Raw genomic sequence first — 21,426 nt, forward strand, 5'->3', positions numbered from 1 at the left:
CTGTCTCCCTTGTTTTTGCTTTCATTTGATAAATACTGGAATATTGTTTATGAGAAGTTGAAGAGATAATAAATGATGTTTTTCTCCTGAGGTAATTTCTTTTGTTTCTGGCAGGTCTTTATGATAGGACCAGATCCCTTGTGTGTATGTATTTTTTGTGTGTGTGGTAAAATATATGTGACATCAAATTTACCATTCTAACCATTTTAAAATATACAATTCAGTTACATGAAGCACATTCACATTGCTTCACAGTCCATCTCCAGAATTTTTTTTGTCTTTTACAAGTAAAACTCTGTATCCATTAAATGGTAAAGCTCCCTATCAACTCCTGGCTACCAAAATTCTTTGTCTGTGAATTTAACTACTGCACGTATCTCGTGTAAGTGGAGTTGTACAACATTTGTCCTTTTGTGTCAGGCTTATTTTGTTTTACTAAACATCTTGTCCTTAGGGTTCATCCATGTTGTGGCATATAGTTGTGTTTCCTTTCTGAGGCTAAATAATAGTCCACTGTATGTATATACCACATTTTATTTATCTATTCTTCTGTCAGTGAACATTTGAGTTATTTTCAACTTTTGGCTATTGTGAAATATGCTGCTATGAACATTTGTGTATAAATAATTGTTTGAGTCCTTGCCTTCGATTGTTTCGGTGGAACAATCAAAGTGGAATTGCCAAAAAGTGGAATTGCTGGATAAGATGGTAATTTTATTTTTAATTTTTCGAGGAACTGCCATACTGTTTTCCACATTGGCTGCACTGTTTTACATTCCCACCAGCAACACACATTAGAATTTCTCTACATCCTCACCAACACTTTTTATTTTCTGTTTTCTTGATAGTAGCTCTCCTGATGAATGTGAGGTGGTCTGATTATAGCTTTACATTTCCTAAATGTTTAGTGATGTTGAGTATCTTTGCATGTTCTTCTTGATCATTTGTATACTTTGAGAAATGTCCAAGTCTTTTTTCCCTATTTATTCATTTTGGCGTGGCATATGGAAGTTCTCAGGCTAGGGGTTGAATCAGGGCTGCAGCTGAGGCCTGTGCCACAGCCATGTCAACACCGGATCTGAGCTGCACCTGAGAGCTACACCTCAGCTTGCAGCAATGCTGAATCCTTAAATCGCTGAGCAAGGCCAGGGATCAAACCTGCATCCTCACAGAGACAATGTCGGGTCCTTAACCTGCTGAGCCACAAAGGGAACTCCCTTTTGCCTGTTGTTAAATTAGGTCATTTGGGTTTGTTGCATTGTAGGAGTTCTTTATATATTCTGAATATTAACTCCTTATCAGATATGCCATTCACAAATATTTTTTTCCCATTCTACGGGCTGCCTTCTCATACTGATTGTATCTTTTAATGATGATAGCAGTTTAAAATTTTGATATAGTTCAGTTTATCTGTTTTGTTTTTGTTGCTTGTGCTTTTGATCCAAGAAATCATTGCCAAATTTAATGTCCATGAAGCTTTTGTCTTATGTTTTTTTCTAAGAGTTTTATAGTTTAGGCCTAAGATTTAGGTTTTGATTCATTTTGAGTTAATTTTTGTGTAAGATAAGTGTTCTGTTCTTATTGAAAATCATTTGACCAGAAATGCATGGATTCATTTTTGGGATCTGAGTGGTTCCAGTGGTCTTGTGTCTATGTTTATACCAATACTGAACCTTTCTTTGGAGTGGGGAGGGGAATCTCAGTTTTATTTATTCATTGTTGCATCACTTGCATTTAGAACTGTGCTTAGAATATGGTAGGTACTCAGTACATGGCATATACCACATTTTCTTTATCCATTCATTTATTGATAGGCATTTAATTTGCTTCTACCTCTTGGCTCATAATGCTGCAGGGAACATAGGTGTGCAAATATCTTTTCAAGATCCTGTTGTTAATTCTTTTGGATGTATATCCATAAGTGGAGTTGTTGGATCATATGGTAATTCTGTTTTTAATTTATTTTGGCCATGCCCATGGCATGCTGAAATACCTGGGCTAGGGATCAAACCCTGCAAAGCAGTGACAACACTGAATCCTTAACCCACTGCGTCACCAGGGAACTCCTATTCTTAATTTTATAAATTACTATTTTCCATACTGTGATCCATCATTTCTGCACTATTTTATATTATTATCAGCAATGCACAAGGGTTCCAGTATCTCCACATTCCCCACCAACACTTATTTCTGGTTTTCTTAAAAATTTTTAAATTTGGAAGTTGCTGTCGTGGTGCAGCGGAAATAATCTGACTAGGAGCCATGAGGTTTCGGGTTCGATTCTTGGCCTTACTCAGTGGGTTAAGGATCCAGTGTTGCTGTGAGTTGTGGTGTAGGCCAGCAGCTATAGCTCTGATTAGACCCCTAGCCTGGGAACCTCCATATGCCATGGGCGAGGCCCTAAAAAGATGAAAGACAAAAAAAAAAAAAAAAAGAAGAAGAAACATCTCCTGCCTTCCTTTAAAAAAAAATAATAGTAAGGCATAGTTGTTTTACAATGCTGTTAACAATTTCTTCTGTATGTATCTTTTTCTAATTACAATTTTTTATTTTCTGCGTTTTTTTTTTTGCTTTGTAGGGCCATATCCTAGGCATATGGAATTTCCCTGCTAGGGGTCAAATCAGAGCTACAGCTGCCAGCCTACACCACAGCAACCCTGGATCCAAGCCATGTCTGTGACCAACAAACACCACAGCTCACAGCAAAGCCCGATCCCCGACCTACTGAGCGAGGCCCGGATGGAACCCATACTCAGGGATAATAGTTGGGTTTGTTCCTCTTGCACCACAATGGAAACTCCATTTCTTTCTTTTTTTTTTTTTTTTTTTGTCTTTTTGCTATTTCTTTGGGCCACTTCTGCGGCATATGGAGATTCCAGGCTAGGGGTCTAATCGGAGCTGTAGCCGCTGGCCTACGCCAGAGCCACAGCAACTCGGGATCTGAGCCGTGTCTGCAACCTACACCACAGCTCACGGCAACGCTGGATCCTTAACCCACTGAGCAGGGGCAGGGATCGAACCCGCAACCTCATGGTTCCTAGTTGGATTCGTTAACCGCTGTGCCACGATGGGAACTCCGGAAACTCCATTTCTGGGTTTTTTTGATAGTGGCTGTCTTAACAGGTGTGAAGTGATAACTAATGGCGGTTTTGATTTACATTTTCCTGATAACTAAGTCATGTTGAACACTTTTTCATGCTTGTTGGACATTTTTATACTGCCTTTAGGGAAGTGTCTTTCTTCAAGCCATTCGCCCAGTTTCAAATTTGATTATTTGGGTTTTTTTTATGTTGAGTTACAGAAATTTTGTTGTTGAGTTGGATTTTAACTCCTCTTGGGATGCATGATTTGCAAATATTTTCTCCCATTCCTTAGGTTGCTTTCTCATTCTTTTGGCTTGTTTCCTTTGTTGTGCAGAATTTTAAATTAAAAAAAAATTTTTTGGGAGTTCCCGTCGTGGCTCAAGTGGTTAACGAATCCGACTAGGAAAACATGAGGTTGCGGGTTTGATTCCCTGACCTCGCTCGGTGGGTTAAGGATCTGGCGTTGCTGTGAGCTGTGGTGTAGATCACAGACACGGCTCGTATCCCAGGTTGCTGTGGCTGTGGTGTAGGCCTGCGGCCACAGCTTTGATCCACCCCCTAGCCTGGGAACTTCCATACGCCATGGGTGTGGCCCTAGAAAAAGACCAAAAAAATTTTTTTACTTTATTTTTTTTTGGCTAACAAATGGCTGCATTTGTGGCTTATGGAAGTTCCCAGGCTGGGGGTCGAATTGGAGCTGTTGCCGCCAGCCTACACCACAGTTCATGGCAATGCCAGGTCCCCGACACTGAGCAAGGCCAGGGATCCAACTAGGTTCCTCATGGATACTAGTCGGGTTTGTTTCTGCTGTGCCACGACAAAAACTACCAGAAGTTTTAAATTTTGATGTAATCCTATTTGTCTTATATTTGCTTTTGTTTCTTGTAGTTTTAATGTCATATTCATGAACTAATCATCAAATCCAATATCATGAAGGTTTTCATCCCTGTTTTCTTCTTAGAGTTGCAGTTTCAGGTCTTAACATTTGTAAGTCTTTAGTCCATTGTGAGTTAATTTTTGTGTATGGTGTAAAATAAGAGTCCATGTCTTTCTTTTGCGTATGGATATCCTTTTTCCCAACAGTATTTGTTGAAGAGACTCCCTTCCCCATCTTGTAGTTTTCTCATCCTTGCTGAAGATCATTTGACTGTATTTGTGAGGGTTTATTTCTAGGTACTCTGTTGTTCTATTGCTCTGTATATCTGTCTTTATGCCAGTACCATACTATTTTGATTGTTCTGGTTTTGTAATAAATTTTGAAATCAGCGAATATGAGACCTCCAGTTTTGTTCTTTTCCAAGATTATTTTGGCTATTTGGGGTCCCTTGAGATTCCATTTGGATTTTTTTGATTGATTTTTCCGTTTCTGGGGAAAAAAAAAAGTCCTTAGGATTTTGATAGGGATTGCATTGAATCTGTAGAGCACTTTGGAGAGAGTACTAACAACAGCAGTAAGTTTTCTAATCCTGAATCCAGAATGTCTTTTCATTTATTAGTATCTTTTCATTTCTTTCAACAGTGTTTTATAGTTTTCAGTGTATGTCTTTTTGCCTCCTTGCTTTATTTGAAGCTGTCATATATACAGTTGTTAATTTCCTTTTCAAATTGTTTGTTGTTAGTATATAAAAACACTGATTTTGGTGTGTTGACTTTGTATTTTGCAACTTCACTGAATTCATTTATTTGTTCTAGTAGGCTTGAGGGGAAATCTTTAGGGTTTTCTATGCATAAAATCATGTCATGTGAGCAGTCATCATTTTACCTCTTCCTGACCATTTGGGATACTTTTTATTTTTCTTTCTTGCCTGGTTGCTCTGGCTGGAACTTCTAGTAATGTGCTGAATAGAAGCGGCAAAAGTGGGCATCTTTTTCTTGTTCCTGATCTTAGAGTTTTGAAAAGCTTTCGATCTTTGAACATTTAATATCATGTCCATTGTGGGTTTTTCATATGCAGTCAGAAATGTTCAGACAGCTTCCTTCTTAACCTAGTTTATTGAGTGTCTTTATCATGAAAAGGTGTTAAATTTTGTCAAATGCTTTTTCTGCATCAGTTGAGATATTTATGTGTTTTTTTTTCCTCCCTTCATCCTGTTAATATGATGTATTACATTGTTTAATTGTTGTATGTTGAACCACCCTTGCATTCCATGAATAAATCCCACTTGGTCATTGTGCATAATCTTTTAATATACTGTTGAATTCAGTTGGCTATTATTTTGGGGAGGAAGGGTTTTTTGCATCAGTATTCCTATGGGATATTTGTCTGTAGGCTTTTTTTCCTCCCCTTCTTGTAGTATTTTTGGCTTTGGTATCAGTGTAATGCTAACTTCATAGAATGAATTAGGAAATGTTTCCTACACCTTTTCAATTTGGGGGGCTAGTTGGAGAAGGATTAGTGTTAATTCCTCTTCCTTATTTATTTATTTTTAATTTTTTTTGCTTTTTTATATTTTTTGCTGGCCACAGCCATAGCCACAGCAGTGCAGAATCTGAGCTGCGTCTGAGACCTATACCACAGCTCATGGCAACACCAGGTCCTTAACCCAGTGGTGAAGCCAGGGAGCAAATGTGCATCCTCAGGGGTCCTAGTTGGGTTTGTTAATGAGGAACCACAACTAGAACTCCTAATTCTTCTTTGTGTTTGATAGAATTCACCAATAAAGCCATCTGGTCCTGGACTTTTCTTTTTTGGGAAGTTCTTGATTACTGACTCAGTCTGTTCATGAATTATAGTAATGTAGCCTATTCAGATTTCTTTTTCTTTTTTTTTTTTTTTTGGTCTCTCTGCCATTTCTTGGGCCGCTCCCGCAGCATATGGAGGTTCCCAGGCTAGGAGTCGAATCGGAGCTGTAATTGCTGGCCTACACCAGAGCCTCAGCAACTCGGGATCCGAGCTGCATCTGCGACCTACACCACAGCTCACGGCAACGCTGGATCCTTAACCCACTGAGCAAGGGCAGGGATTGAACCCGCAACCTCATGGTTCCTAGTCGGATTCGTTAACCACTGCGCCACGATTGGAACTCCAGATTTCTGTTTTTGTTGGTTCAGTCTTGGTACATTGTATGTTTCTAGGAATTTGCCATTTCATCTGGATTACCTAATTTATTGGTGTATAGTTGGTTGTTCACAATATATATTTTATAGTCTTTTTTTATTTCTGTAAGATTAGTAGTAATGACCCCACTTTCAGTTCTTTTTTTTTTGTTAAAATCTAGCTAAAGTTTTGTCAATTTGTTAATATCTTTGAGTAAATCAAATTCATGATTTTTCTGTTCTATTTATCTTTGCTCTTATCTTTATTATTTCCTTCCTTATGCTAGCTTTGGATTTAGCTTTTTTTCCCCCTAGTTCTTTAAGATGGAAAATTAGGATGCTGATTTGAAATATTTTTTCTTTTTTTAAATTTAAGTGTATAGATATAGCTACACATTTCTCTCCCAGCACTGTTTTCACTGCATCTTACAATGTTTGGTATGTTGTGTTTCCATTTTCATTTGCCTTAAGATGTTTTCTAATTTCCAATGTTTGATCCATTGGTTGTTTAAGAATGTGTTATTTAATTTTTACATATTTATGAATTGTCCAGTTTTCCTTTCATTAAGTTCTGGTTTTATTTCATTTTGATTGGAAAAAATACTATTTCAGTCTTTTTACATTTTTTTAACAACTTCTTTTGTGGCCTAACATCTGGTCTATCCTGAAGAAGTTTCAGCCTTTTTGAAGTACATTTCCTGTTTCCTACCTAGGGTCCCAGCTGAAAATCTGGACTATATACCAGCGCCCCCTCTTCTTTGGAGAGCTCTCTATTCCACTTTTCATCTCCCAGGACTGCCTGAAGTTCTTAAGCCTCTTGTCTTCCACTTTCAAATAGGCAAATGCCTTGAGGGGAAAAGTGGAGCCAAATATTAGGCTGAACTATCTGTTCTTCTGTTCTTTGTCTCTGGAATCTGGCCTCATGTTCTAGATGTCTTGGTAGTTTTGATGTCTTCAAACAAATTCTTGATATTTAATTCATTTTTTCACTTATTTTTGCTTGGAAAATTTGTGTAATGTCAGCTAGTGTGGTAAAACCAAAGTAGAAACACTTGATAAATGTTATGAACTCTGTAACTTCAGGTTGTTTAGGGAGCATGTAGGGCATGAAACTAACTCCTGTATGTTAAAAAGCTTCACTATGCTTTCTTTTTTTTTTTTTCTCTCTTTTTTGTTGTTGTTGTTGTTGTTGCCATTTCCTGGGCCGCTCCCGCGGCATATGGAGGTTCCCAGGCTAGGGGTTGAATCGGAGCTGTAGCCACCGGCCTATGCCAGAGCCACAGCAACGCGGGATCCGAGCCGCGTCTGCAACCTACACCACAGCTCACGGCAACGCCGGATCATCAACCCACTGACAAGGGCAGGGACCGAACTCGCAACCTCATGGTTCCTAGTCGGATTCGTTAACCACTGCGCCACGATTGGAACTCCAGATTTCTGTTTTTGTTGGTTCAGTCTTGGTACATTGTATGTTTCTAGGAATTTGCCATTTCATCTGGATTACCTAATTTATTGGTGTATAGTTGGTTGTTCACAATATATATTTTATAGTCTTTTTTTATTTCTGTAAGATTAGTAGTAATGACCCCACTTTCAGTTCTTTTTTTTTTGTTAAAATCTAGCTAAAGTTTTGTCAATTTGTTAATATCTTTGAGTAAATCAAATTCATGATTTTTCTGTTCTATTTATCTTTGCTCTTATCTTTATTATTTCCTTCCTTATGCTAGCTTTGGATTTAGCTTTTTTTCCCCCTAGTTCTTTAAGATGGAAAATTAGGATGCTGATTTGAAATATTTTTTCTTTTTTTAAATTTAAGTGTATAGATATAGCTACACATTTCTCTCCCAGCACTGTTTTCACTGCATCTTACAATGTTTGGTATGTTGTGTTTCCATTTTCATTTGCCTTAAGATGTTTTCTAATTTCCAATGTTTGATCCATTGGTTGTTTAAGAATGTGTTATTTAATTTTTACATATTTATGAATTGTCCAGTTTTCCTTTCATTAAGTTCTGGTTTTATTTCATTTTGATTGGAAAAAATACTATTTCAGTCTTTTTACATTTTTTTAACAACTTCTTTTGTGGCCTAACATCTGGTCTATCCTGAAGAAGTTTCAGCCTTTTTGAAGTACATTTCCTGTTTCCTACCTAGGGTCCCAGCTGAAAATCTGGACTATATACCAGCGCCCCCTCTTCTTTGGAGAGCTCTCTATTCCACTTTTCATCTCCCAGGACTGCCTGAAGTTCTTAAGCCTCTTGTCTTCCACTTTCAAATAGGCAAATGCCTTGAGGGGAAAAGTGGAGCCAAATATTAGGCTGAACTATCTGTTCTTCTGTTCTTTGTCTCTGGAATCTGGCCTCATGTTCTAGATGTCTTGGTAGTTTTGATGTCTTCAAACAAATTCTTGATATTTAATTCATTTTTTCACTTATTTTTGCTTGGAAAATTTGTGTAATGTCAGCTAGTGTGGTAAAACCAAAGTAGAAACACTTGATAAATGTTATGAACTCTGTAACTTCAGGTTGTTTAGGGAGCATGTAGGGCATGAAACTAACTCCTGTATGTTAAAAAGCTTCACTATGCTTTCTTTTTTTTTTTTTCTCTCTTTTTTGTTGTTGTTGTTGTTGTTGCCATTTCCTGGGCCGCTCCCGCGGCATATGGAGGTTCCCAGGCTAGGGGTTGAATCGGAGCTGTAGCCACCGGCCTATGCCAGAGCCACAGCAACGCGGGATCCGAGCCGCGTCTGCAACCTACACCACAGCTCACGGCAACGCCGGATCATCAACCCACTGACAAGGGCAGGGACCGAACTCGCAACCTCATGGTTCCTAGTCGGATTCGTTAACCACTGCGCCACGACGGGAACTCCTTCACTATGCTTTCTTAAAAAAAAAAGTGTAATTTAAAATTTTACAAAATAAGATTGTACAATAAGATCTGCATCTTTGCTTTTTAAATGTATATCTTGGAGCTCCTTCCATGTTTGGAATGCAAATCCATATTTATTTTTAAAGACAGTTCTAAAGGATCTGTTAGAAAACATTCAGACATCATTAAAGGTGCTTGAAAAATAAATCTTTGCATCTCTACCTCCCAAGTTAATAGTTTCTGAGAAAGAATTTTTTTGTTTTTTCCTCTTTTAGGGCCTCACCTGTAGCATATGGAAGTTCCCAAGCTAGGAATCAGAGCTGCAGCTGCTGGCCTATGCCACTACCACAGCAACTGTGGGACCCAAGCCATGTCTGTAAGCTATACCACGGCACATGGCAACACTGGATCCTTGACCCACTGAGCAAGGCAGGGATTGAACCTACATCCTCTGGGTTCTAGTCAGATTTGTTTCCGCTGCACCACGAAGGGAACTCCTGCTGTTTTGACTTTTGGTTCTGCCCTTTTTTTTTTGTCTTTTTGTCTTTTTGCCATTTTCTAGGGCCGTTCCCGCGGCATATGGAGATTCCCAGGCTAGGGGTTGAATCGGAGCTGTAGCCACTGGCCTACACGAGAGCCACAGCAACACAGGATCCGAGCCGCGTCTGCAACCTACACCACAGCTCATGGCAACACCGGAGCAAGGGCAGGGATCAAACCCGCGTCCTCATGGTTCCTAGTTGGATTTGTTAACCACTGAGCCACGACGGGAACTCCTGCCCTTCATTTTTTGAAGTCTCTATTTTTAAAGAGATAGAAATATTTACTCTTTAAAAATATGACTGGTAATTTTTGCTACTTTCTGCCATTCAGATTAGAGCACAACATGACACTGCACAATGAACTTTTTCATAAGAGTTCTAACCCAGTGGGTTAATGATTAGATTTCACTAGGGAGAAAAACTTCATACTAGTTTAATAGGCAATATTGGTTTTGTTTGTTTTATTCTGTTTTGTTTTTAAAACAGAGATACAGAAAAAACAGACAAAATAAATGAATTACTCGGTCAGTTAAGATACATCTTTTGAGTGTCTTAATCTGCAGGTTTCTTCTCTCCCTGTATATTTATCTGTTGAGCAATCTGAGCCATTTGACCTGTTGAGTTTCCCTACAATCTTAATTATATTGATTACATAGTTAGGATGCAGTTCTACTTTATAGCCTTCAAATTGCCAGCTGGATTTAGAAGCTTAATGAGACACAGAGTTGATTCTCCTGTCATTGTGGTAATCCAGTCTTTCAGCAGGATGCATGTAATGTCTGGTTGTCTATCCTTATGATCTACTACTGTGAAACAAATTATCCCAAAACTCCCAAAACTTAGGGACTTAAAAACAAAAACCATTTCCTTCTTTTTCATTACTTTGTAGGTCATGAATTTGAGGAAATTTGAGCAGGGCTCTGTGAATGGTTCTGCTTCATGAGGCATCCATTTGCTAGACTGGCTGGCCTGATCAGGTTTACTTACATGCTTGACATTCTGATAGGAATGGCTGGAAGGCTGGACCTAGCTGGACTCCACATGCTTTCCATAGAGTCTTAGGTCTCTATATATTCTTTTCAGTGGAGTCTCCTTGTCTCTCTGAGTTGGCTGAATTCTTGATGGTAGGTGTTAAAGAATTTGTGAACATATAATAAAACCACCACAGTAACCAATGAATATTTTGGGGAGATAGTTTGATGTATTTTGTCATTCATCCATGAATCTTCCTTATAGCAGTAATTTCTGTGGTATTGCAGTAGTGATTTTGTTTCCCTCATTCCTTCCACATTTATTAACTAGCATTCTTCTGTTAAAAAAAAAAAAAAAAGATGTCATATCCTACAAATAACCTCTCCCCAGGTTATTTATTCACATCATTGTGGACTCATGGATATAGTTTTATTTTTGAATTATAATCCAGTACAATCATGATTTGTTACTCCAGGTTTTCTTGCTTAGGCCATTGGGACGTTTTTCAGGTGGCTCTTATGTCCTTTAGACTTTAAATGTCTTTCTGGCCTACTTTCCTGCTATTATGCTCATTTTTCTCTTTTCCCCCCTCTATAGCTATGTATGTGGCATTTTACCTCAATGACTTATTTTTTGTGAAATTAGTTTTTTTTTTTTTAACTTTTTGGAAGGAGGTGTAGTTGAGGATATTTTTCCAACTTCATAGAGCTTCCTTTTCTTTTGTTTTCAGGTAGTAGTTACAAATACGGTGGTTTGATTTCTAAGTTTTCCTAGCTTTGTTACCTTCTCCTTTTTTCCCTTTGTCTCTATTGTACTTATGCTGTATAATACTGTTTTTATAGCAGTTTCTCCTCAATTTGAGGCCCTGCCCTGGCTTTTCAGTTTTAAGAATTTATAGTGGTTAGACAGTTCCTTATCATTAGGCTTTACATAGGCCTCTTTACTCATTTGATTTTGGATTGATTAAAACCTTTTGTTTACTATTATTTTTAAAATAATCAGTTTGAGCAAAACTATTTCAAGGGCATATTAAATTATAGATGTGCTCGGATTACTGGTTAGATAATGAATGGCTAGAATCTTTGTAGCTTGGAAGATTTTTTTGTGACATTATGCTAGAGGTAAAAAGTACAAGAATTAATAAAAATACAGTTTATCTAGAAGGCAGTTAATGTTTCATGTTTGTTTTTCACCAGCTTATTACTTGATTGAAAGCTGAGTTTTATGTCAATAAACCTATTCATAGTGGGTTTTAGTGTCTCTTTTCAGTTAACTTCAGGAGGCTGTTTAGGCCATTTCCTTAGCTCACTGTTTATCTTTGGAAAGATCTTGAGGAATCATTGTATATTACTTGTACTTGTGAAGTGCTTTATCTTTATAAGGAATTGAGTAGATAAATCTATGTGATCACTCTTCACAGTTGGCTCTGTTCCTGAATTGGCATTGAAAAAAATTTCGGTCAATTATTACAAGCCAAATTTTAGCCTGCTCCCAGGCAGTTTGGTGTAAAACTGGATTAGAATTTACCAGTTGTTAATTAGTTGCCTACTGTATACTGTACAAATTTATTCCCAGATTTATCTTTCAAAATAAGACTTCTTTTATAAATTTGACTAGCTGTTAGAGACCAAATACTATTTATCATTTCCACAGATGCTTCTGTGAAAATGATTTAAATAGCATATATAGCACTTCGCCCAATATAAAAACATTAGAAAATAATTGAAGTATGAGAGAGAGTTTTTCTACTGTGTAAGTCAGGAACTAAAGACTGAAACTTAGCCCTGTTGAGACCAATATGAAGTATATTCTCATATTTTTAGATATATTAAAATAGCTTCCAGACTCAATTCTCAGAATGAGCAAAGGCTTACTTATTTTAAGTGGAAAAGAGAAGAAACATCCAACCTGTGGATTAGGGTTGGAAGCTATGCAGTGAATTTTAGTTTTAGTAGAAACTTTTGGGACATTTTTCTTTATATTTTCCCCCTACACAGTTAATAATTCTAATCAGCAAGATTAGATCTCTTTGTTCATTTGATAGCTCTCATGCCTTCCTACAATCAGAAGACTCTAGGGAATACTTTGGTTGAGCATGGTCTATAAATATATACTGTAGTTTGAAGTTTTGGCTGAATTAGTGGGTAACTTAGCTTGTCAGATTTTTCTTTTAATTATACTTGGGTCTAAATAAGTTTGTGTATGTATTGAGGTTGTATGGCATTAACATTGTTCAGAAAAGTAGATTTTAAGACATTTTTGTCTGATTTGCTTTCAGGTTCATGCATGGGAGATTTCAGACCAATTGTTACAGATCCGACAGGATGTGGAATCATGCTATTTTGCTGCACAGACCATGAAAATGAAGATTCAGACCTCATTTTATGAGCTTCCCACAGATTCTCATGCCTCTTTACGGGACTCATTACTAACCCATATCCAGAACTTGAAAGACTTGTCACCTGTCATTGTAACTCAGGTAAATCCTATGCTTTTTTTTTTAATGATAATTCTCTGGTTTTATTTTTTAATTTTTTTTTTTTGTCTTTTTAGGGCCGCACCTGCGGCATATGGAGGTTCCCAGGCTGGAGGTCAGATCGGAGCTACAGCTGCCGGCCTACACCACAGCCACAGCAACGCCGGATCTGAGCTGTGTCTGCAACCTACACCACAGCTCTCTGGCAATGCCGGATCCTTAACCCACTGAGTGGGGCCAGGGATCGAACCTGAGACCTCATGGCTACTAGTAGGATTTGTTAACCACTGAGCCACGACAGGAACTCCAAATCCTATGCTTTTCATTAGAAAAATTATAAGGCCATTTTGACTTTTACCAGGTTAATTTCCATTGGCATTTGTAGGCCATGTGAAGAAGTAATATTAACTTTTTTTTAGACTCATTGTTATAATCTTGTAAGTGACTAGAAAGTGAAAATTTAAAGCTTTTGTTATTAATCTTGGAATTATTTGATTTCAGACTGAAATACCAAAGGGGGTGGTGAGTGTAGGTTTTTACAGGCAGGCATGTGTACATACATACACACAAACTGCTAAAATTGTAGATGATAAAGTACTGTTCTGGGTCAGAGAGGTCCATATACTTGCTTTTAAAAAAGTCCTTTGGGAGTTCCTAATGTAGCTCAGGGGTAACAAACCTGACTAGTATCCAAGAGGATGTGGTTTGATCCCTGGCTTCCATCAATGCGTTAAGGATCTGGCATTGCCGTGACCTGTGGTGTAGGTCGCAGATCTGGCTTGGATCTGTTGTTGCTGTGGCTGTGGCGTAGGCCAGCAGCTTTAGCTCTGTTTCGACCCCTAGCCTGGGAACTTCCGTATGTCATGGGTGCAGCCCTAAAAAAGTCCTTTCTGGGCAGATTGGCCAGTAAAAGTCTCATGAATGAAGCAGTGAACTGGAGCGTCTGGCTTTTCCACATTAAATAGGGAACATTAGAAAGGAAAACTGGAGTACATACTCAGCATGTGATCTCTGCCTGATGTAGAAGTGCCCTTGAAGAGGAAGGAGGCTTTTGCATAAGGCTTCAAGATGAGAAATGAAAAGAGAAAGGAAATGGCAATCATTATTTGAGGAGTAAGTCAAAGGGCTGACTTTGCCAGTAGCTTTGGCTTTTTGGCCAAGAATAATTTATCTGTCCATGAAGCTCTGTGGTATTGCCAAATAAAATTAAGTATTGATATAATCTGAAGAAAATGTATAATCTGTTCTTTCTGACTTTTTGTTAGTTTTTTTGGTTTGATTTGGTTTTTCATTTTTAAAGGTTAACTTTTAAATTCTAGCAATTTGTAGTTAGCCCAGAAGCATTGACATGATATATAGATGTGGGGGGTAAGGGAAAAAGGTGGTGTCACGTTCTTAGTTTTCATATTGTTTGGAAGAAATTTGGTTTCTTTGCTTTCCAGTTAATATTGATAGCAACCCTATATCTGATCCCTTGTCGGTTCATTTATTTAATCTCTCTTTTTACTCAGCTGGCTTTAGCAATAGCCGACCTTGCTCTACAGATGCCTTCCTGGAAGGGATGTGTACAAACATTGGTGGAAAAGTAAGCAACTTGTGTTGACTCTATGCTAACATTTGGAATTACCATTAACCTATACAGAGAAATTTGCCAGCAATAGCTAACAGTTTGGACTACTTTCCCAGACTCCTAACATAGAATTATAATAATTGACTTTGGTTAAAATCATTTCAAATTTAAATACTGTAGAAATATGTCACGTGGGACTTAAAAAGACGGTCATAATTTACACACACACTTCTTGAATTAACTGCAACAGATTCTTTCATTGCCTTGTGGATCACTCCCACTGTGATATCAGTGATTTTATAAAAATATGTCTGAATGTTAGGATTATATTAAATTGAGAGTTTTTATGAGTGTATGCTCTTATGGGTTTTTTTTCATGTCTATAAAAAGGACAGTATTTTTACACATGGAGCTTGCTACTTTGAATAAAGCATTTCCTCATGGTCTTGGCCAAGATAATTATGATAATTTGCTTGCATTTTGACATTTGGCTGAGAAATGTTTGAACAAAGTGGATGTCCTTTTTACCACCAAATATAGTGTGTTAAAGTCTTTATTGATGATTAGTTATATAGCCCTCTAGACGTCCCTTTAGGCATTTTAAAATAAATAAGTGCATATATGTTAATATGCGTATACCTATGTATTTTTTCAGTTATGTGCAACTATGTTTTGTGTACTTTTCGCTTACTACATTGTGGACATCTTCTCATGTTAATGACATGGATATCTCATTCGTTACAATGGCTCTATGTGTTCCATTGTATGATATCAGTAACTTTTTTAAAACTCCTTATTTTTGTTTCTATATTTTGTGGCTATGCCTGTGGCATAGGGAAATTCCTGGGCCAGGAACCCAAGCCTCTGCAGTGACATTGCCAGATCCTTAACCTGCTGCTCCACAAGAGAACTTTCTTAATGCTAATTATGGAGGAAATTTATATTTTCCCAATATTTCTGCTATTATAAAAAACTACTTGCAGTGCATATGCATTTGCATGTATATGTGAGATTTTTTTTCTGAGAGGTGAATTTGGAAGTGGAATTGCTGGGTCAAAGATTGTAATGCAAGTTGAAAATTTGATTTCTAGATACATTTCCCCAAAAGTATATCTGTTTTTCTCCCCTTTCATGGTAGTGAGAATTCTACTCATGTTGTCATACGTTAATCTGATGGCTCTCATTGTCTTAATGTGATTCTGTATTTTTGGACTTTAAATAACCTGTATCTCTCTTTTTTTCCCTAGATATAGCAATGATGTAACTTCTCTGCCTTTTCTGCTGGAGATCCTTACAGTGTTACCTGAAGAAGTACATAGTCGTTCCTTACGAATTGGAGCTAACCGGCGTACAGAAATTATAGAAGATTTGGCCTTTTATTCTAGTACAGTGGTATCTCTGTTGGTGAGTGTGTTTGAAATATTGAGTTGCTGCCTAGGGTCAAAAAGCCTTGGTGGTTATTTTGTCATTCAGTTGCATCATTGTGAAATAGCTTTCTTAGCAAAATTTTGCAGTGATAATACTATGACGTTTATGTTACTTATTATAGTTAAAAAGTACTTTCAGAATCTATGCTTTTTGAACTTCTGAACAGTGCTGTGAGGTGGTGTTATCTCCATCTTATGAATAAAAAACAGGCTTATTCAAAATCAGAATTTGAACTCAGGCCTTCTGATGACATACTCCCTGCTCTTCTATTTCTTGCTACCAACTGTAGGCTCTTGAGCAAGGACTGTTCTAATGGAAGTGAATATAAATTTACTTAGAGAGGGGATCCTTTCTTTACTGGGCCAGGAATCGAACCCAAGCCACAGCAGGGACAACGTCAGATCCTTAACCCAGTGCACCACCAGTGCACCTCCTACATCATCTTTTTTGTTGTTGTTGTTGTTGTTGTTGTTGCTATTTCTTGGGCCGCTCCCTTGGCATATGGAGGTTCCCAGGCTAGGGGTTGAATCGGAGCTGTAGCCACCGGCCTACGCCAGAGCCACAGCAACGCGGGACCCGAGCCGCGTCTGCAACCTACACCACAGCTCACGGCAACGCCGGATCGTTAACCCACTGAGCAAGGTCAGGGACCGAACTCGCAACCTCATGGTTCCTAGTCGGATTCGTTAACCACTGCGCCACGACGGAACTCCCATCATCTTTTTTAAAAGAGTTAAATGTGGAATTCCCTGGTGGCTCATGGATTAAGATCCAACATTGTCACTGCTATGGCGTGGGGTTGATCCCTGGCCTCGGAACTTCCACATGCCACAAGCCCGGCCAAAAAAATAATAATTTTTTGTAAAATTTATTAAAGTAAATAAAAAGAGTCAGATGTGATTATATCCTTTTTGATTGCATGGAAATTTTACACTTGATCTTAGCCAAAGGCCCAAAAGTGATAGCTTGGAAATTTTAATGTTCTAGACTGGGGTGGGTAAATTTATGGTCTATGGGCTGTTCACTTATTTTTGTAAATAAAGTTTTATTGGAAACAGGCCCATTCAGTTACATGTTGTCTTTGCCCATAATTTTGGGCTAAACTGACAGAATCGAGTAGTTTTCACAGAGGCCATATGATCTGCAAAAACTGAAATATTTACTGCTGGTACTTTATGGAAAAATTTTGCTGATTCCTGAACTAGTAGACGGCATTAAATTGATTATCTAACTCACATCTCATTTTTAGGTCTTTATTGTCCATCTCAATTTTCTTAATGTGGTTATAGTAGATTATTTTTCAGAAATTTGTTTTGATACTTCAACATCATAGAAATTTTTATTTGAAAAAACGGAACTTTGTTTAAAATTATGTTCTGTTTGGTGTTAGAAATTCACTGGCAAATTACTCTTTTTAAGTTAAATGTATTTTTCAGTTAACTATTTGTTTTAAAGAAGTAGCATAGTAGAAAAACCAGAAAATACAGCTAAGCAAATTACATTCAGGAGTTCCTATCGTGGCTCAGTGGAAATGAATCTGACTAGCATCCAAGAGGATGCAGGTTTGATTCCTGGCCTTGCTCAGTGGGTTAAGGATCCGGCGTCACAGACGTGGCTTGGATCTGGCATCGTCGAGGCTGTGGTATAGGCCAGCTCTGATTAGACTCCTAGCCTGGGAACCTCCTCATGCCACAGATGCAGCCCTAAAAAGTAAAAAGAAAAAAAATTACATTCAAACTATCTGGGATTACACTGTAATTTTTCGTATATATCCTCTATGAACATAGGTACATATTTTTAAAATCCAAATGAGAATGTGCTCTACCTTCCTTCTACAGCCTGCTTCTCCAGTCATCCAGCTTCATTCATCTTTACCTTTTCAGTAAATTTTTATATCAACTAATAAATCCCTAGACCATATTCACATTCCCTGAGTTGGTCCTAAATATTCTTTACAGCATTTCCCTAAATCAATATGCAGCCCAGAACCGTGGCTTGTATTGGGTTATTATGACTTAATCACAGTCCTTTTTTTTTTTCCTTTTTCAAAATGGTGCTGATTTGTTGAAGAGATTGGTTTTATAAAGCGTCTTCTGGATTTTCTGTGGCCTTGCTTTTTTCATTTAGTTCCTTTAGTTCTCCACTGAGCCACGATAGGAACTCCTGAATGTAATTTGCTTAGCTGTATTTCCTGGTTTTTCTACTATGCTGCTTCTTTAAAACAAATAGTTCCTTTAGTTCACTGTAATTTCTCTAGTCATAATTCCTTCAAGTCAGAGGCAACCCTACTCTCTTGGGATTCCTCATGAGAATTCAGCTTTAAATCCCCTAGGGCATCCATTGTTTCTAATGAGTTTTCCCCTATATACATACCATCCATAGGATAATTGAAAAAATAGGCTCTCAAATCATTTTCTTTAGGACTTAATTCTTTCTCAGAACCCTGGTAAGAAAGGCTTAATGAATTAGTTTTAAACTGTTAAATATTTTTGACTAGAAAACGTCTTTATGCTGCATTTTATCAGAAAATACACTTTTTTTTTTTTTTTTGGTCTTTTTGCCATTTCTTGGGCCGCTTCTGGGGCATTGGAAGTTCCCAGGCTAGGGGTTGAATTGGAGCTGTAGCCGCCGGCCTATGCCAGAGCCACAGCAACCTGGGATTCGAACCGCATCTGCAGTCAATACCACAGCTCACGGCAACGCCGGATCCTTAACCCACAGAGCAAGGCCAGGGATTGAATCTGCAACCTCATGGTTCCTAGTTGGATTCGTTAACCACTGAGCCACGATGGGAACTCCAGAAAATATACTTTTTTAGTTGACCTTCCATTAGTAATGCTAAGATTGACTGGATTAGGATTATGGCAATCTGATTCTTCCATTTATAGTTTGTTTTCCCTCTTGTAATATAATATGATTTGTATTTGTATGATGGTAGTTTATTTTAAGGATGTCCAATTCCATGTGAATCTTTTGCCTGATGATTTTAAATCCTAGTTGATAGGATGGTTTTAAATCCTTACCTTAATTCCATTATAGCTTGCAAAATAATGTGTTGATAATTCTCTCTTTCCTTTTACATATGTATTAGCATTCTTCTGAGTTCCTATTAGAAAGGCAGGATAAATCTTAATTTTAAAATGTCCTTTTTTTTGGAGTTCCCATTGTGGCTCAGTGGGTTAAGAACCCGACTAGTTTTTATGAGGATGTGGGTTCTATACCTGGCCTCACTCAGTGGGTTAAGGATCTGATGTTTCTGCAGGCTGCAGCATAGGTCACAGCTGCAGCTCAGATCCTGTATTGCTGTGGCTGTGGCCTAGGGGTGGTAGGAGCAACTCTGATTTGATCTTTAGCCCAGGAACTTCCATGCTGCAGGTGCAGCTCTAAAGAGAACAACAACAACAACAAATTCTTGTTTTCAGTATAAGGATTTGTTTCAAAGATGTTTTAAATGTTACTTTTTTTCCTGATTTGCCTTTATGGTATACATATTATGGACTTATGGACTTTTGTTGATTCAGGGTCTCCACTTAAATTCTTCCTCTTTTTTTTGGTTGCACCTGTGGCATGCAGAAGTTCCCAGGCCAGGGATCAAACCCATGCCACAGCAGTGACAATGCTGGATCCTTTAACCTCTAGGCCACCAGGGAACTCCTTCAATTATTTTTATGGTTAAAATGGGCACTGGAGTACTTCTTTGCTTCCTAAAGCAAAAGGATGATTAGTATTCATCTGCTTACTTCCTTGTACCAGATTTGGAATCCCTGGTTCCTTTTAGTATTAGTCTGGGTCTGGTTGGGAGAAAGAAACCATCTGATAATTTGTCTTGACTATTTAAGTAAAGAATGTTTAACATGCATTTAGAGTAATAAGGGATTGTCTAGTAAGATGTGCCAGAGAGTTATAAAAAATATAGAAATAAAACAGATACAAAGAACAGTCATTAAGGCCAAGGCTGAGATAGAGTTTGCGAGGAAGGAAGAGTTCACCCCTCCTCCCAGGACTGAGATCTAGGCTCTCTTGGTGATGGCGTAGCCATGGTAAAGAAATCATTGTGGTACTGCATGCTGCTACAGGTCTGCTTTCCAGGAAGCCCAAGAAAGTTGTTAGGGAAAGTGTCTCCCCAGAGGCACTCTGCCACGAAATCACCTGGGTGTGGGAATGCCAGGGGAAGCTGCTGGCCATGTGCACTGTAGGCACTGGAGGAGGTGAGTACACTGAATCTGGTGCTGGATAAGAACTTGTGCATTCCTTAGTAGCCAGAAGCACTTTGCTCTAAAAACTGTTGGTAGAGGTGGGGGGATGCTGGAGAAGTTGCTGGCTAGTGTTCTTGCTATAAGAGGTGGACACCAGAGAAGCTGGGAGTCTGGGGTTGAAGAAGCTGCACATTCTTCAGAAGGCTATTAAGTGAGCACACTGGAATCAGGAAACAAAACCCCTTTCCTTGTGCAGTTTCTCTAATGTCCTTGTGACAAAAAGTTAGTGCTAGCTGGCACAGGAAGAAATATTTAAAGGGCCCAGTCCATTTTTACAGAGTAGTCTAAAAGGGTGAATTTGGAGCTGAGAGCCAGTAAATCTATAACTGGCCATAGTCTTCCCATTTAACTAACTCATTTTCCGTTATATGTACTGTCTGACACACATTTAAACTCCAGTACAGTGGTGTAACAAGCAAACAGGAAATATGCAAAGTTCCTGCAGCCCTCATTTTTATATTGGTTACAAGGCAGCAAAAAGAGACGCCAGAGAGCTCCCTTCCCTTTTATGCCATGTGAAGGCGCAGCAAAAGGACAGTTGTTTGTGAATCAAGAAGCAGGTACTCACCAGACACTGGGTCTATGGGTACCTTGCTCTTGGATTTCCAGTCTCCAGAATTGTGAGAGATGGATTTCTATTGTTTATAAGCCACCTATTCTATTATTCTGTTATAGCAGCCTGAATGGACTAAGACGCATGCTTTAGCCAGAAACTCAGGTGCTTGGGGTTCTTTACTCTGTGAAGTGACGCAAGCCTTCATTCTCAAAGAGTCTGAGCCCTCAATCATGCTGCCTTTTTGGGTTGTTGCTTCTGTAGTTTTGCATTATTTAACCTTTACTGTTGTATATGGAGATACTAAGAAGTTTCCTAGAATATCCTCTGGGTTCCAGATCAAGAGTTTCTTGATTTGACTGTATAGAAGCAATACAAATTTTCATTGATAATTAGGATCAGTCATTTAAGCCTGTAAAATAACCCCCATTTCCTCTTGGTTCAGTGACATAAGAAGCCCAGATTATCCAGGTGGTAGTCTTTTGTCTTCCAATTCACTGGAATCATTTTTGTTTCCTGGTGGAAGCATTCCTTCTTTGGGACCAAGATCTCAAATCAACAGAGCTCAAAGTTGCCCATTACTGTACTTCTTTATTCTGATATGAGCCTTCCCCCACTTTTTGGCTTTTTAGGGCCACAG

The 21,426-nt window shown here is 38.3% G+C and overlaps 1 protein-coding gene across 3 annotated transcripts in view; it reads left to right on the forward strand.

Moving 5' to 3' along the window:
* TNPO3 (transportin 3) overlaps positions 1–21,426 on the forward strand; it is a 101,257-nt gene that overhangs the window by 18,659 nt on the left and 61,172 nt on the right. For all 3 annotated transcript variants that reach the window (XM_047762907.1, XM_047762906.1, XM_047762908.1), the window contains 3 exons: positions 12,782–12,982; positions 14,491–14,564; positions 15,797–15,953. In XM_047762907.1, coding sequence (XP_047618863.1) covers positions 12,782–12,982; positions 14,491–14,564; positions 15,797–15,953 — 432 coding nt within the window. The remainder of the gene's footprint in view (positions 1–12,781; positions 12,983–14,490; positions 14,565–15,796; positions 15,954–21,426) is intronic.

This window comes from Phacochoerus africanus, chromosome 16 (genome assembly GCF_016906955.1).
Source record: "Phacochoerus africanus isolate WHEZ1 chromosome 16, ROS_Pafr_v1, whole genome shotgun sequence".
NCBI lineage: Eukaryota > Metazoa > Chordata > Mammalia > Artiodactyla > Suidae > Phacochoerus > Phacochoerus africanus.